This window comes from Alternaria ventricosa (genome assembly GCF_023758065.1).
Source record: "Alternaria ventricosa strain BMP 2768 chromosome Unknown scaffold_9, whole genome shotgun sequence".
In the NCBI taxonomy this organism is placed as follows: Eukaryota; Fungi; Ascomycota; class Dothideomycetes; order Pleosporales; family Pleosporaceae; genus Alternaria; species Alternaria ventricosa.
Genome location: NW_026055689.1, coordinates 1,251,970 through 1,268,938, shown reverse-complemented (window position 1 = coordinate 1,268,938; position 16,969 = coordinate 1,251,970). Strand labels below are relative to the sequence as shown.

The following is a 16,969-nucleotide window of genomic DNA, read 5'->3' as shown; positions in this document are numbered from 1 at the left end:
CTCGCAGGGAACTCAGAGTGGTGGTAAGGGTTCATAGGGGAATTCGATCCCACAGGCGGAGGAGGGATAGGCGCATCCACGGCAGGCGAGGGAGCGTAGCCGGGGCCGGGAGCGTACCTAGAGCTTCGGGGCGCATCGTACTGGCCATAATCCAGCGAGACATTGCGTGGCTCTGTAGGTGGTGGCTTCGGAGAGTTAGTAAGTGGGCGCTGGAGCAAGGCCGCAAGAGGCGGCTCGTATGACGGAGTGAAAGAAGCAGAAACTGGAGAACCACGAGAAAGCGTGCGAAGTAGATGAGGTTGAAAGGAAAAAGGGCTGGAAGTCGCTGACGTGGTCCGGCTTCGCAACATGGGCGGACAAGAGGTCGCCGGTGTTGGATGCTCGGGCATGGTCGCAAGTGTCGCGCGTCGAAAAGAGGAAAAATTATTTACCTGAGGAGAGTATCCGTAGGCTGGAGTGACAGAAGGGCGGCGATCCTGCACGGGGCTCGGTGCATATTCCTGCGGATTATAGGGCTTGTATTCGGAAGTGGGCGGAGGAGGGAAGTAAGGTTGTCCCTGCTGAGGTGAGGCCATGTCTCTTGAATCGCTGTGCTGCCCGTCCAGGTCGCTGCTGTGTCTACCGTGGCGTCCGCGACTCAGACTCCTACTAGCAGTGGTTCCCGTGCTCTTTGCGCGTCGTCGCTCCCTCTTTCGGCGCTCGCGTTCGCGCTCGTAGTCGGTGTCGTCGGTGTAGTCAGAGTACTCTGTCGGCGGGCTGCGCTCTTGCCGGGAGCTGCGCTTACTGGATCGGTCTTCGCTCCGGTGCCGTTGTCTTGCGTCTCGTTCGTTGCGGTTCAGGTGCTTGCCTCTCTTCTTGCCCTCTTTCGAGTCTGGGGGTGCAAAGTAGCCGCCGGGTAACTTGTGGAAGAAGCTGTCGGGAATCTGCTCTGCGCCGTAGCTGATGGCCTTGAAGGCTAGGGCCGCCATCCTTCAGATGGGGGCCGCGAAAGCCGGATGTCGTGATGTGACGTAGGACTGTCTTGCGAGCAGCGCTGTGATTGGAGCGCAGTCGACCGGTCCCAGCGATTCGACGAGGGGGCCTAGTTCCAAAGGTTGGGAGGATAGTCTGCAGCAAGGCCGGATAGCGATAGGCCGGACTACTCAGCGCGCCTTATGGTGTGTATAAGCGATGTAGATGGTACCTGGAGAGTGTGAGGTGGGTTGGCAGAGAATTTGTCTTGAAGAAAGTGCGCGGGGGTGTAGGCGAGGTAAAGGATTATGGGATGCGCCGCGGCAAGTGACCTCGACGGATGGCGGCAAGAAGCAATTACATATGGCAATTGGGTAGCTGCGCTTAAAGACGATGATATAGCTGATTCGGCGCATACGTGCGACGCCGTGGCAGCCGCCTCCTACAAACTGCCAAAATGACGTCGTACGTCATCCGCCTGGCTCGTGCGCCGCAGTCATTGGAGCCGCAACCTGGGGATCGTCGCTCCCTCAGCCTCTCTGGTAGATGAATCCCACGATGGAAAAAGCACCTCGATCAACGGTGATCTTGCAGTCATTCATGCACATGTCCATGTCATCAATGCGCCTTTTTTCTGCTCTTCATTCTTCTCATGGACGCAGCAGCAACAGCACGAATACCATCTACTGTGGCCCTCGGAGATCATGTTCAATGCAAGGGACGCACGGCCGGCATTACACCTACTCTCCGCGTGTAATCCTACATAGAGTCTGGCCTCCTAGCCGGCGGCGGGCCAAGACTACTCCGAATACACATTCCAATCCCCTTGCCCAAAACCGGGTTGCAACTCCTTACAACCCAGGGTATCTACTAGGAATGACCAGGGTGCAGCCTATCGTGACATTGCTGTGCGTTGGCAAGGCTCGTCGGCTTCGTGACATCGACCACTCGGAGGGTTGGGGCTATGTGCGATGACGCCACGTCTGGACTTTTGTGCTTCACCGCCATCATGACATGGGTTACACCACCATGGCTTTCTACGCGCACTCGTACGCATTTCATGGAGGAATGTGATTAGAATTTGAGCGTCCAGCTGCATGCGCATGGACCGGGTATCTTATGCATCCTACTACTCCGGAATAACCCAACGCCAGACCGACAAAGAAGAGAATGAGATGGAGATCATTCAGTCATCGTGGGCCGCTCGACTACACTTGATCAGCAGCTACCGATGCAGGGCTGCGTATTTCCCCTGCTGGTCTGCCAGCGCTGTCTGTTACTTCGACCATGTCCTCTACCATTCCCAGGAACCTCTGTCTATATTCATCGCTCGTCGTCGTAATGCTCATCGGGCCATGATCTTTTCCAAACTTTAACGTGTTGAAGAGCTTGACGAGTCCCGTCATCGTCTGGGCCTGGAGTGCGTCTTTTGCCCAGAAGAAGTCGAGCACGATAGCCCGGTAAACCCACTTGCCGTCGCGCGATACGACACCTGTGCGCCATGTAGATCCTCGGCCAGGGGGCGGCGGCACGTCACCCGAGTTCAGGTCGGCGGGATAGCGGACGAGGAATAGCGAGTAGTCAACCGCGTTATTGGCTTGTAATATCTTAGAATCCCTGGATAGCTGCGCAACAAGCTCCTCTTTCTGATCGATAGTCACTCGAATCTTATCTTCAAACTCGTCAATGAGGCGCTCCTTGACGCTGTCAGGCGCCAGGCGCCCGTTAGCCACGTCACGTTCTGGGTAGAAGTAGTCATTGGGCTTGAGGTCATATGTCTCCCATCGCTTCTGTTGGGCCTTGCTGCAGCTCGACTTCCCGTACAGAATGTTCTCCATTATAATGTGATGGCTCGGAGCGGTGCCTACAGCGGCTCCGACGGTCGCTGTGGGACAGTAGAGGAGGTCGGTTATGCGGACGAGGAGGGAGTCCTCGTTCAGCTCCATGTGTTCGACATATGGCTCGAGAAGGCGATCACGGAAGAAGGATTGCTCAAACTTTCGCGGCAGGGACTTGATCAGGTACTTGGAATTAGGTGTCGTAAAGAATGTCTGATGCGCATTAGCTAGTCGTCTTCAGATGCCATGTTCCGCGCGTACCGAGCCTGAGTAGCCCAGGTCCCCAATGGCGATCAGATCGGTCCGTTTGCTCTTGCTTGGGCGGAAGCTCTCGATGTATCCTTCCTCTTCAATCTCCCACGTGTCGTTCCTCAGTTTCTTGAACAGAGATGCGCGATAACGAGCGAGAGCCAGACTGAAGACAGCGAAGAAGGCATAGATACGCGCAAACAGACCCAGGCGCGCGCTCTCATCCTTGCGAGGCGAGTCCGATCTGAAGATGGCGCGTAATATAGATGCGCTGATGAGACGGTCTCGACGTCCCATGTTGAATTTTAGTTTTGTCGCGGTTGTTGTTGGTAGAGTACACAGAAGGCAGCGTTGCGGACGCGTGAAGCGCTACATTCTCGAGGCCCGTGAATGTCAGGATGATGTCATTGCGCTAACGATGAGCCTCCTCAAGGCGTGTATTGCCTGCGCCATCACATCTTCACCAGCGCGCCAAATTCCATCAACGCATCTGTTGAGCAGCTCACACGAAGATTCGGAGTTCTCCCCAGTGCCCCAATGTGGATGAGCAATTTCGAGGGTCGGCTAGACCTGACGAGACGGCTGGCGGGCTTCTCTCTCGCTGCAGCTAACGTTTAGCACCCAGCATAACCGCCACAAAAGCGCCACAGTTTGATTTCATCCGCCGCGTTCGAGGGCGTCTAGGAAGGCTTTTGCCGATACGCTCTCAACCATCTTGTCTGACACGAGAGAAACTCTGTGTACCTCGTGCGCGTGTTACAGGTAGTATTTCCCGGTATCTGGTACGTTCAACGAGACCTAATTCGTGTCTTGGAGCCGTCACCAGCAACCTTGCAAGAGGCACTACAATGAGAAGATCAGCTCTGTACCAAAGTTTGCAATTATCCTGAGACGCAACAAGCCGTACGGAGCATGACTAGCCTTACCTCGGGATCTCCGCGTGTTCGGCCTACACGACTGTCAGGGAATGTGCTGGTTGTACACGGGTAGTGGATGGAGCGCGAATACTGCTGCGAAATCTGCTCATGGCATTTTCCCAAATCTAGATTTGATGCTCCTTCTCGCCAACACGATTGCTTCAACCTCTCCACCTTGGCCGCCTTGCTTACTTGGCAATATCACTGCATCTCGGAACCAGAGTCTCGAACGCGGATCTGGATAACTTCAAACAAGCGAGCTATATATTGCCTCCTCGGAGTTACGGAGTACGCCCCAAGCGATCTCCCGCTCGGCACGTCTTCCGCTGTTTCACCCTGGGCCCTTATGTGATCGCGCTAAGCGTGCCGCTATAGCGCTGCAACGGCGAGGAGCAGCGCGATGGCAAATGCGTTGTTGCGACCTCAAAGAGAAGAAAATATATTGGACAGGAATGCTGTAAGAGCCTCGAGACGGAGTCTCCGCTGGGTAACAGTCTCACAAAGCTAACGGCCTGTGCAACCTGAGTTCAGAGGAATATAACGTGAATTCCGACATGGTACAACCTGACCATGTATGCATCTAGGCGTACTCGTCTAACGGACTAGACCCCTAGGCCCAGGCAGTTCTTGCCCCGTCTCGTCCCGGCTATCAGTTTGACGGCTGGCACCCCACATCACTTTGCCTCTCCAGTCTGCTTCACGGTGGGAAAGTTCGCCCAGGCGCTTCAGCATCCCCTTGCGGAGGTTTCTACCCTTTCCGCCCGCAAACTACTGGATAGAGGCTGTGTATCACGGCTGCAGGGTCATCAAGCCATTGTTGACTGGCGTCGACTGGTGTGGGTATTACCCTGCTTACAGACTACACCGAACATATAAAGCATGGGCGTCTTTCCTCGGGTTGACAGCATATCTGTACCACTCCAAAACTCATAGCACTTTGCCACATCAGGTTGATACCAGGCACAGTCGCGCGTACTCAGTACTAGTCTTCCCAATTTTGTACATTCTTTTCATCCAAGTTACTCCATCACATACCTACTATCCACAATGGCGAGCGCAGACGTTCAGCAACCACCTGCACAGGAAGCTGCACCCGCACTACCTGACTACCTCACCAACCCTGATGCTGTTCTGGGGGACAATGATGCCAAATGGCGTTACGGCAGAGCGCCTGATTATTCAAAAACCAGAAAGGTGTTCTCAGAGAGTAAGTTACCAGATGCGGCAACGAGCCTGCATGTCAGACACAACGCAGTTTACTAATCATGCACAGCAAAGCAAATGACACACGAAGCCGGGTCTCTTCCTGAGCTCGTCCAGAATCTCGTCAAGAATTGGGAGGTCGAAGCGTCCTTCAAGCCCAACATTGATGACTGGCGTACGATCGATCGGAAAAACTACTCATTCGCTATCAATGGCGGCAAGGCTGAAGGCGCAGAGGCTATGCTCAAGGTCGGCACATACAATGCTATCATTGCGCCGAACGAATACTACTCGCCCGACTACTCCGACTTCGCTTCGTCACACAAGACGTTCAAGCGAATGATGCCTACCTTTGCATGGGAGGTACTAGAAGTCTACAGCGGCCCACCAACAGTCAGCTTCCGATGGCGTCACTGGGGCCAAATGAAGAATGACTACGTCGGCTTCAACAACAAGGGCGAGAAGGTCACAGCCAAAGCACACGGAGGTTCAATCGATATCCAAGGTGTCACGGTCGCGACGGTCAACGACAAGGTACAGCTACAGTCCGTTCGCACCTGGTTCGACCCGATGGACATGTTCAGGCAGATCGCGCCTGACGGCGTCGTGAAGAAGGAGGAAAAGCCTAAGAACATGTCACCCGCAGACGCACTCGACGAAGCTCAGGCTGGCATCAAGGCGCCCGAGGAGCAGGAGCTACCCGATGAGTTCATCCAGAGCAAAGAGGAAGTCAAAGAGACCATCGAACGTCTTGATAAGATGACGGTCGAAGAGAAGATGTCGACCACCCAGGGCTTGCCTGCTGATCACCCTGCTGTGTCTTCGTCTTCTAATGACGAGGCCGAGGGCGGCAGGTGTCCTTTCATGCCCGGAGGCTTCAACTGAGGTGCATGTGTATGTGTGAAAGTAGAGAGATGGAACATTTGGATATCTTTGGATCACAGGGAGTTATGAGCGGGTACTTAATGAGCGTGGAAGCAGATCAAGCAATTCGAGTTTAGATCTTATTAGCATATACCATGTTGTTACAATCGAACATTTTTGCCAAGTCCCGCTTCCCAGTCATCTCTGAGTGCCACTTTCGAGCAAAGTAACATTCCTTATTGCCATGCACCCAAAACCACGAGAAGTATTTCCGTATGATACTACCGATTCAAGCAGACGCACTAACACCGCCCATCTATGCGGCTGGACTGATCGTACCTCCCCGGCATGCAAACAACTCAAATCATACGTCGGCGAAGACGATGCTGCATATCGGGATGATCTTCCGAGCAAGTTAAAGCCGTTTGGTACGATGCTGGCTAGTTAAGTCTGACGCCATAGCGGCTGCTAGTGAACCAAACGTTCCTATGCGCATTGCCTCACCTCCAACGACACTAACACCAACACTGCCCTGACAAGCCGACGATCTCCAGCCCTTGCTTTCGGGACGCGAATTCTCCGCATAGCGCTCGTTGTATACGTCGGGGTACCTGATTATCCATCACCCGCCGTCCGCGCCTCCATCGTAGCTTCCCCGCTGCTTCTTGCCCAGTATCGAGTGAGGCCCGCGCGAACGCAGATTCGACACGCGATGTGGGAGTTGACCGAACTTGCCTAGCGTGAGTAGATGCCCGCGATCCGCCCGTCGCAATCGTAACATTTGGCTCGCGCTTTGCTTGACGGATATATCCAGCCTTCAACGACCGTGGGCAGTCGCGGAGAGCTGTAGGCTCCAGGCTGCGGCAGAGAAGTCGAAAAGTGATGTGAGGTTTCGTCGGTTCTCCAGCTATCGTCTGAGCCTGGTGGGACTGTCTCTCCTTTCAAGATTTTCTGGACCCGGAGACCGAGGGCCCTTCTAGCTTCCGCCAAAACATAAAGACCGGCAGGTTTGGGGATCCAGGGCGGGAGAGCAGCTGCAAACCATACAGCGTGGTTACCGGCATACATGAGATTGCACTTGTGATATGTTACCAGATATCGCACCAAGGCATGGCACGCTGGGCAACAACGCTTGGATACTGGCAACACATCCATTGCTTTCCGCATGGTATCAGTTATACTCTTGGGAGGTAAGCGTAGGTAATGGTGGAGGTTCTCGGGTAAATCAGCATCGGCATCCTTGTCCACGAAGTAGTCGCGTTTGCGACCGAGCAAGTAGAGGCAAATCAGCGTTGTCTCGCAATGGTATGTACCTGAGAAATTCTTCATCTCGAGCGTCGGATTCTCGAATTTGGAAGTGACACCAGAACCAAAGCCATGTCCGTCGGTTAGCAACCACTGTCGGATGGTCTGGACTTCAGCATTTGTAAGAAGTTCGCCCGGACATTTCTCGAACTCTTTCAGATATTTGGTGAAGAACAGCCGTTTGTCCATTTGGCTCGTAGATGCCTCGAGATATCGGAAGTTAGCAGCGAATAGGTATAACTCATAGCCCTTATTGCGTTGCGTTGGCTCTTCGGCACAGCTTAGGCTCATAAAGGCTGTCTGATAGAGACAGATAAGATCGATCCAGGCCATGGCTGCGTCCTCCCATTGCTTCTTCGCGGAAATTGAATCGAGATCTGCAACCTCAGGGTCTACCATCTGGTGCTTTTGCTTGTCCAAGACTTTGAGCCTGCGAACGTTTTTGAGAGCGTAGACAACACGAATGAGTCGGAGATTGGCTTTCAAATACTCCCGCAAAACTTGTTTGCATACTGTCAGTACGTGTAACCATAAGCCTGCTTCGGTGGCCAGTTTGTCGAGGGAGTGACCAGAGTCCTGTATGTATTGGCTTACGACTGGGTCATTTGCCAATGCCAAATCGTAGTTGCCAGCTTTGTACAGTTGCGCTTGACGCTTGGCAAACGTTAGGGCCTTGAAGCTTCCCTTCACGTTGATCAAGACCGCGCTGAGCATCGACTGTAGGAACTCTGCCGTTTGCTCGTTGTATGACATCGCCTCGTTGATTGCGAGTTCATCTGCGATCTTGCTCATGGGTTCGTACAGCGTCTTGGTCTTCACAACTACCTTCGCGTCGTAATTGGTAAGGACACCCAAGTTGGCTTCAGATTTAACTTTTAGAAGCTGCATAGTTTCTTTGATGACACTCTGTTCGCGTTGAGTGAGCGTCTTTCCGAGGGTATCTTCGCTGGCGACGATTCTTAGGATGATCGAAAAGTCCAGCTCGGTCTTCCGAAGTCCATGCATCAGGTCGCTTCCTGGCTTGGTGAGGAACTCGTACAAGTTTCGAGCCTTCGGCATTCCCTTCCTGATCCGCACCATGATCTTTGCACTGGAAGACAAGAGGATGTAGTTGTTGAGTAGGGTGCGAGCAGCCTTCTTGTCGCCGGCGGTGTACGTGGCTTGGGCGAGTTTCACGATGTTTGTAAAATGCGTACCAAAAGTGACATTGGTCTTCGGAAATTTCTGGGCGACAGGATGAGCTAAGGTCACACGGAGGAGCCATCTCCCTGCAGAGGTCGATGGGGCGTCCGCAGAAGTCGTCGCAGTCGAAGTGGAATTGATTTTAACGGGTGGATGCTCTCCCTTGTCTCCCGACTCTGCACCTCGGTTAAAGTCTTGCAGATTCTGGGTAACATTCACCTCCTCATCTTCTTGGGGATCTAGTTCTGCATCTCCACTGTTGTCATATACTGCGAGGAGGTTCTTTTCGTCCGAAGCTGTTACCGCAACAATCTCCAAGTGACGGACGAGCAAATCTGCTAGATCGGCGGTGAACCTGTACAGTGGTGCGTGTCGCGAGGCTGGATTATTGACTCTGGTGTGGCCAGCAGACTTGTCAATGTTGTTTGTCCAGGATAAGACTGAAGTGAGAAATCGGAATTCATAAAGTTCATGCTCCGACAAGAATTTGTCTTCACGTCCGATGTCTGTTCGATGTGATGCCATCCTGACTCAGATGGGATGAAGAAAGTGTGTGGTGCGAGGACTTGAAAGTGGAAGAACGTACCCTTTTATGCATCCCAAGCATTGATTGCAAATATGGATCCTCTTGACTGGAAGGCGTGTTGGATGTGGTAAATTCTATCATGATCCGCGGTTCGATTTCATCGACCATATAGATGCAGAGGAAAAGCTGACTGGGTATGAAAGTCTGGTACCACCCAAACTCGCGAGCCTTCCCAGGATCGAAACCTTGACATCAGAGCATCTGTTCATCCCTCGTCGAAGCCAAACAACCCGGCAAACTCTTACCCCTCATACTGTGCAGCTCGCGATCAACACAGTCAACCCGCTCAAACTCGTAGCGAAGATGCATGAGCACGAATCCTTTGAACCCGCGGCTGCCCAGGAGAAGACTGCACATACATTCCCCGGAGCGGTTCATATCCAAGATGCCGTCCCTTCCACAGAATTCGCGCTCAATACCTATATCCAGCCGCCCTCTCCTCGCACACTAGTCGTATGGGCCGATGGCAATGGAGGTAAACGCCTCGACGACGGCCCATGCACAGCAGCCATAGGATACCGCGACCCTTTATCTGGAGAATGGGAAGTGCACATCACCGTCAGCCATCATCCTTCTTGGACTGAAGCTAGCCTCATCGCTATCCAGGAAGCTTTCCGTGCTGCTGCAACGCTGGCTGACCACATCGATCACTTGATCGTGTTCTCGAATGCACAAGCAGTACTTGCGAATCTTGAAAAGAGCCGCGATCTTTCGTGGGGACGGCATGAAGCTCTCATCGAGAGGGTACAGCAGGTTGCAAGGAAGCTCAAGGAACGAGGTATGCAGATAGACCTGCATTTTGTACCGAACCGCACGAAAATTGAAGGTCATAGGCGGGTGCAGAGACTCTCCCGAAAGTACAAGAAGAAGGTCATGGCGGTGGCGCCGAAAGAGCTTCTGGAGTACGACATCAACTTTTCCCCTATCAGACTGAAGCATCAGCAGCCCAAGGATGCGAAGGAAGAGCTAGAAGTGTTGCTGCGCAGCTGCTTAGAGGATGCGAAGGCGGCAGGCAAAGTTGGACCTCGCAGCTCGTTGAAGCACGAGTGGAGATTTGAGGCACGTCGTCTACGAAGAGAAGCAAAGATAAAGTACATGAGGATGAGAGAGCAAGAAGGAAAGCCGTTGAAGCCCACAGACTCGGAGAGAGCGATATTGCGGGCGCAAAAGAGACGCCCCAGGAAGGCGTCTGGAGAGCTGAAGGAGGGTGAAGAGGTTACCATTGACGTAGGGGAGAAGATCATGGAATGGAAGGATATATACCAAGACCTCGCAGGTAGCTCGTGGGAAGATAGACGCGGACTGAAGAGGTGAAGCCATAGCATTGTTTCGGGAGTGAGCGACTGGACGTTTTCTAACTTCGATCTTTTTCGCAAGTACGTTTGGCTGCGTGAACCATGGGGGCTACATGCACGGCGAAATCGACAGTGGGTACAACTTGAACCGATGTCTTCTCCAGCCGGCTAGCAAGATTCGATAGTTCGTATGCGTACAGTGGGTAACACTAATCATCGAGCTCAACATGTATCTGGGTATACTCCGGTTGTACTATACACCCGTGCTTTCCAGTATGTCATTATTCACCGAAATTGGATATTGTAGACCCTGAGCATACCCTTCCTGAACCACCGCTATCTTATCGGGAGATATGTGTCTTCATGTTTGGAGGTTCGGAAGTCGATATCGGAGTGGCATAACGGTCCCGCCACAGCCTTCCTGCCGCCCGTGGTTGCCTGCCCAACCCTCTTGGGCTGGCCTCTGTTTAGGATGGCTTGCGCAGGCAACAGTGAGTCATACCTCCTTTCATCACCATCAATAAGACGTGTGATCATGGTTTCATGCTAGTCTGTGGCTACGCGCCAGGCTACTCGACGCGACTGGTGAAGACACGGTGTCAGGTGCCTCGCAACTCGTACAAGAAACTTGGAAGTTGGTCACACAGGATGGCGCAAATCTGCGCCGTTGGGTGAGGCTATGGACTAGTCTGTGGCACGCTAGGACGGGTGTCTCTTCTGCCTGCGCGGAGATGGTGAGAGGGCTCTCGTTGGTGTGTCGAGGTGACTCAGCCCTGGACCAAGGCGGATCATCTCGGCAGCCGAGGTGCGCTAATGGGGGGCGGGCAACACCGATGAGTCGTCAGCTCGTCGGGCGCTTGGCGCTTCTGGAAGGGGCGACGATGAACATGCAGCTGCAAACTCTGCTGTGAGCGTGGGAGGCGCGAACCATGGTCATCGCGCGCTCTCGAGACACGGTCGAATGGTCGCGGATGTAGAGAGCCGAGGCCAGAGACGGATGCACGCGTTTGGCATCGCTTTGGGACAGAGGCCCGGCGTCATCAGCCACTGCGGTGAGGGGAGTGGAGCTGGGCCGTCGCAGCGCAAGGCGGCGATGTGTTGGCAGCAGTTCATTGCTGCTTGGGCCGTTTGCGTCATCGCGATGGGTTTGTGTGCCATGGCGATTGCGCTGAGGCATTTCCTGCCGTGTTTGCAGCGCTGCATCACGGCACCGCGATGGCCGGCTAGGCTGCAAATGAGGGCGTCGCATGCTGAGCAGCTGAGATTACGAGCGTCGCAGCAGCCGTCGAGGGGGTCGGCCGCAAATATAGCCACGAAAAGCACGGTGAAGGCACAAAATAGCCCTTCCTGGCATGGCGTCGTCTCCACGTCCAATGGCGCAGCAGGCAATGGGAAGACGCGTCCTTGGCTCCCAGTCGGCCGGTCCCTTCATCTCAACATGGCTGAGAGGCAGAATGAGGGGGTGTAGCAGGCAGTCTGCGACTCTGGCGCTACCAGCGTACCATGGCACGGAGCGTTCGAGAGCAAACGCGCCTAGTGTGAAAGAAAAGGAGACGCCGTGTGTCGCAGCAGCTGGTCGCGTCGCAATCAGCGTGAACAGCCTCAGCGCGCGCAGGGAGTGGGCGGGTTACAGAGGGCCATTTACCGCTGCGCCAGGCATGGCGGCAGGCCGTGTTGGCATGCCTGTAGCCTTGGAGCCATGCGTGATGATGGAGCGTCTCACGCCTCACGAGATGAGGGCAGAGCACCCGCAACTGCTTCACGCAACAGCGGTGCGGTGGGGGCAAGAAAGCGACGTCGCTGCCCAAGCAACGCAGCTGCAAATCACGCACTGCCATGTCTGGCTGATGGCAAATAAAAAAAAGCCAGCGCGATGAGTCTTCCAAGGTTGGGTTGTGTGGCAAAGAGGCAAGCTGGCCAGTGCGCCCGGGTGCGATGACTGGACTGGGGGCGCTGTAGGTACGGGGTTCCTATTAGTATCGCCAGCGCCGCCCAGCCCGTCACCCTCATCAAGACAGCAGCAATGGACTTCACGAACATCTACAGCGCCCCCTGCGGCCTAATCTAGGACGCCAACCGCGAATAGTGTTGTCTGTTCTCTGTCGCCTACCCGTCTACCTACCCAAACCGACCCATTCCATCTTTGTCCAGGTAGCAGTCTCCGCATCGACCTTTGTCGCCGCCACACTGCCGCCTACCGCATAGACTCATCTCGCGCTTCCAGTCAGAGTCGAGACGAGAGAGCCTGTCCTTTTATACCTCGTCTTCCCGTACCTGCGTCGCGATCCGACGCCCTCTAGTCGCGCCTTCCCACCTTTACCGACTCCCCGACCGCCACTTCCTCACACGTCAGACCTACACCTCCCATCTCCACCACCAACAGCTCTTATGTACACCAACCCCCAATAATAATAAAACAAACACCTGCAACAAACAAACACTCAAACACCCGACCGCCCTCCCCGCGAATACGCGAAGTCGCTCAGCTTGGTGATCCCGTCAAGGTAGTCACCATCCTCGAACGCTTCCCACGTCGCACCTCATCACCACAATGTGCCATTCGGCCTACACTACTTCAGTCACTCGTCGCTCAGAATTCACCACCATTTCCGAAACCAAAGCCTTCACCCAAGGCTTCGCTTGCTAGACCCCCGCATCCCCTCAGACATCCAGCTCTTGCGACAGCGCCCGCTGTTCAGTAGCTGTATCATCAGAGTGCTTCGCGGACGGTCTTCTACCACGGTCTTGTTTCGGTGATTCTGCAGTTGACAGTGACTGGAGCCCGCTCTAGTCTGCACCTGGCAGCTTTTCGACCACTTGACACTGCTCGAATCCTACTTCCACTTGCGACTCGTCAAACCCTACCAACCTCCTACGTATACGTTCCGCCTTCGAAACCTACCCTCTCCCAGCTCTTCAGACCGTTAGACCGCTTCCGTCACCCCTCGATCACACACGATCAGGCCACTTGACGGACGAGATTTCGCGATCGAGGAAAAGATCCCAACAAGAGAACAGCGTCTCGAATTATACGTCAGAGGTCACAGGGTTGTCCTCTACGGTTTGTCCCATCGGTTAAGTTCTCGGTCACCCCACGACCACCCGATCACGCTCTGCGCCACCCCTCCAGGTCTACCTAACGGTCAGCACTTCGAGACGTAACGACAAAGCCTAGTCACATCTCCGCTCACTCTTTATTGTCTACCTTTCCTTACCAGGCCCCGTCCTGTACACCCCTCCTTCACCATGAGTCTTGCCATTCCTCTCCCTAGCCACGGCTACATGGCTGAGACCCACCCTTATGCCGCTCCCCTTTCTTCTTCCGCTTCCTCTTCCACCTCCTCAGTATTCTCAGACGCTGCGTCACAAGCGTCAAGTGCAAGCTCCACATCATCTCACTCAAACTGGGACTCAGAAGAGTGGAGTCGCAACCAAGTGGCACCGCCGACTATTGTCGACCCTGCAAGTTTGTCAGCTTTCCAGCCCATCAGCCGAGTGAGCACATATCCTCAGTACCAGTCTACGGTGTGCCGAGAGCCTGCACAGGAGAGGTTACCTTCCCTGCGCACTGAGCTATTGGCACCTCTGGAGCAGCGACAGAATCCTCGCCGATCGTCGACCACTGTCAACCAGAAGCCCCCACCTCAATTGGTACGGCAATCCGACCGAAAGGTCAACTTCGTCGATTGCCTCGTCGGTTAGTACACGCTTTATCCCTGGACCATGGTTCCACCGCTGATTATTCCTCCTTAAGATTCCGCTACTCAGATGGTTGAGGTCATCTGGCAACTTTCAGAGCCCAAGAGCCGTTGTGAGAATGCTTCTGGACGCGGAGTGCTTCCTCTCCGCATGTTCATCCAGGAGACACTCCGTCGCTCTCGCACCAGCTACTCTACTCTCCAAGTTGCCTTGTACTACTTGATCCTGATCAAGCCTCACTTGCCCAAGCACGACTTCACCATGTCCCAGCCTGAAGACGCCTCTCTTCGTGCGCTGCAATGTGGTCGTCGCATGTTCCTTGCTGCGCTTATCCTCGCATCCAAGTACTTACAGGACCGCAACTACTCGGCTCGCGCATGGAGCAAGATCTCTGGTCTCAAGGTTTGCGAAATCAACACCAACGAGATGGCTTTCCTCGAAGCTGTCAACTGGAAACTGCACATCGTTGATTCGGTATGGGAGAAGTGGCAAGAAGTCGTCCTGCGACACACGCCTACCCTTCCACCGCCATCACCTGGTGCTAGCATCCCCAACACTTGGAAAGATGTCATTCCTATTTTGACACCTGAGTTGGATATCGTCCAGTTGGCTCCCAAGAAGTCAGCAAACACTCCCGTCCGTCCTCCTCTGAGGCCTCAGTTGAACGCGTCGCCCTACCGCTGCCCATCGATGGATGGCTACGGATCGCAAGAGAGCACACCAACTCCATCTCGCTATCAAGTGCCTCGCTTCCTGGAGCCGAAGCCTGATCTTCCTCACACTCCGTCACTGCCATCCCTGGCTCGCTTGGGTCCACTACCAACCCCATCCTTGACGCCGCAATCCATCACCAGCAACACTCCTGCAGCGAGTGCCATGGCTTTCGGATCGCGCCGCCCATCGATGTGCACGGCAATGCAACAGGCACAGTGCTCCTCACTGGCACGCACTTGTGTAGACCAATTCAACCCAAGCATCAGGAACGGATTGGAAGCTTACCACTTCCCAAGCCGACGACCTTCCCTGGCTCCTTCCAACTCATCCCTATCGTCCTCTCCAGAGTCAATGATCTCGGACAACTCGCGCACTTCTCGTGCTTCATCAATCTCGTCGGTCTCGTCTGCCGGCTGGGCGCCAAACCAAAGCCAGGCCAGCTTGGCTCGGTTGGCGACCTGCCGCAGCGCGAAGCTCCCGTACCCGGTTTTGTCGAAGTGCAAGGAGCAGTACGAGTATGCTCCAAGTGAGCCCATGTCCTCACCCGATCTGGACAGCTTCCATATTGATGATTCGGATTCGTCGCCAGGCAAGGTCGACAGCCCTGCGTGCGTCACTCCCGCAAGCCGCAAGCGTGGAAGGTCTTCAGTTGATCTCCAACAGAATGTGCGACACTTGCTTCACAGCACTCGCTCCGCATTCGACCTTCGTGGTCAGAAGCCTGTGCTTCCTGATAGATCAGTGTCGCACTCATTCGCCCTCTCGCGCAGTGAACCAAAGGGGCTGCAGTCCCCTAAGAACACTGTTCCTCATTGCTCGCGTCTTCCTATCCAGAAGGACTTTGGCAAGAAGAGGTCGTGCTGCAGCACCGAGGTCGCGCAAGCCTACCGCCCACAAGGCCCAGGCATGTGGGCTGGCATCCTCTAAACATGACAACATCGTCATCACAGTATTGAAAGCCCAAAGAAGGCTAAAGAACAAAGAAAGAGAAGGAAGTATCAACGCAACTATTCACTGTTCTTATTTCATACACACACACAGTCACACTCTACATTACCGTGTATATTTCCTTCACCACCTCCGAACCAGCCACGTGTGTATTCTCCTTTGGGCGTCACAACAAATCTCATTTGCTACTTAGCTCCGGTATACCTATTTGGGTTACTTTTGGCGTTTTCAACCTTACTACCAACTGGCGTTTATATCTTTTCACGGACAGCTCGGTTTGAGCGAAAGGTGGGGGAAATACCTTGATCACAGGGAGGTGCATAGCATGGGTTCAACAGGATCAGGCGTAGTTTGTGTTCGCACGCACATGCGCCCCTTTAGTCGGGATGGATGTACGTTTACGCTACGGCGACGGTTGATTTGCTGTGGTATAGTTTATATCCAGTGAGTAGGTAGTGAGTAGTAAGCAGATGTTGATGATTCTAAACCTTCCCTCGCTGTTTGTGTGTATGTGACGTGGTGGTGTGGTCTGCTTTCTCATGCTTTGAGTGTCCATGCTGACTGTACTGTAGGCCTTTGTATCATATGCCTCAACTCGAAATCGGATGACCCTCACTAGATCCTCCTAGTATCATTGACATGCACCTCCTTCCCACCCTTCCCCCCAAGGCTCCCCATCGCCCTAGCAACCGTAACACTCTCCCTTAACGCCTTCCCCAACACACCCCTCACCCCACCTTCCTCCAGCACCATGACCCCCGCAATCGTACAGCCCTCCGGACTCGTCCCCATATCCCTTAACTCGCCCGGCTGTATCCCACTCTGAAGCATCTCCGCACTGCCCCTCATACTCTGGTAGATCTGCTCCTGAGCTAGTTTCCGGGGAACTCCTACGGCTACCGCAGCATCGACGAGGCTGTCGACGATGATGGCCCAGAATGCGGGTGTGGAGCCTGCGACGGCTGTTGTGGCGGGCATGAGGGCGGGAGGTATGGGCATTGTTTTACCGATTTGCGTGAAGATGGCTGTTGCTATGTCTTTGAAGTGCGGTGGTAATAAAGGTGAGGGATGGTCTTCGATGGCGGTCATGGATTGCGAAACGAGCGCTGCCACGTTGGGTAGGGCACGTAAGACCCATACTCTGTGGCAATCAGGATATTTCCTGTCAAAAACATCTGTCTCGGAATGGAGCAGCTTCTCCAGAGCTGGACGCGTCCA

At 54.2% G+C, this 16,969-nt stretch overlaps 5 protein-coding genes across 5 annotated transcripts; 3 read left to right on the top strand and 2 right to left on the bottom strand.

The window, feature by feature from the left end:
* Window positions 1-2,159: 2,159 nt before the first annotated feature.
* J4E93_006080 (uncharacterized protein) lies at window positions 2,160-3,335 on the bottom strand (the record flags this gene model as incomplete). Its single annotated transcript, XM_049343998.1, has 2 exons — window positions 2,160-3,002; window positions 3,051-3,335. The coding sequence occupies 2 exons, from the start codon at window positions 3,333-3,335 to the stop codon at window positions 2,160-2,162; spliced, it is 1,128 nt and encodes a 375-aa protein (XP_049199231.1).
* A 1,667-nt stretch (window positions 3,336-5,002) lies between these two features.
* J4E93_006079 (uncharacterized protein) lies at window positions 5,003-6,043 on the top strand (the record flags this gene model as incomplete). The annotated part of the gene is made up of 2 exons (XM_049343997.1): window positions 5,003-5,162; window positions 5,229-6,043. The coding sequence occupies 2 exons, from the start codon at window positions 5,003-5,005 to the stop codon at window positions 6,041-6,043; spliced, it is 975 nt and encodes a 324-aa protein (XP_049199230.1).
* Window positions 6,044-6,757: 714 nt separating this feature from the next.
* Window positions 6,758-9,034, bottom strand: J4E93_006078 (uncharacterized protein; the record flags this gene model as incomplete). The annotated part of the gene is made up of 1 exon (XM_049343996.1): window positions 6,758-9,034. The coding sequence occupies one exon, from the start codon at window positions 9,032-9,034 to the stop codon at window positions 6,758-6,760; it is 2,277 nt and encodes a 758-aa protein (XP_049199229.1).
* Window positions 9,035-9,564: 530 nt separating this feature from the next.
* J4E93_006077 (uncharacterized protein) lies at window positions 9,565-10,409 on the top strand (the record flags this gene model as incomplete). The annotated part of the gene is made up of 2 exons (XM_049343995.1): window positions 9,565-9,570; window positions 9,702-10,409. 2 exons carry the CDS (start codon window positions 9,565-9,567, stop codon window positions 10,407-10,409), a joined length of 714 nt encoding a protein of 237 aa, XP_049199228.1.
* A 3,227-nt stretch (window positions 10,410-13,636) lies between these two features.
* On the top strand, window positions 13,637-15,730 carry J4E93_006076 (uncharacterized protein; the record flags this gene model as incomplete). The annotated part of the gene is made up of 2 exons (XM_049343994.1): window positions 13,637-14,087; window positions 14,145-15,730. 2 exons carry the CDS (start codon window positions 13,637-13,639, stop codon window positions 15,728-15,730), a joined length of 2,037 nt encoding a protein of 678 aa, XP_049199227.1.
* Between the last annotated feature and the right edge of the window lie 1,239 nt (window positions 15,731-16,969).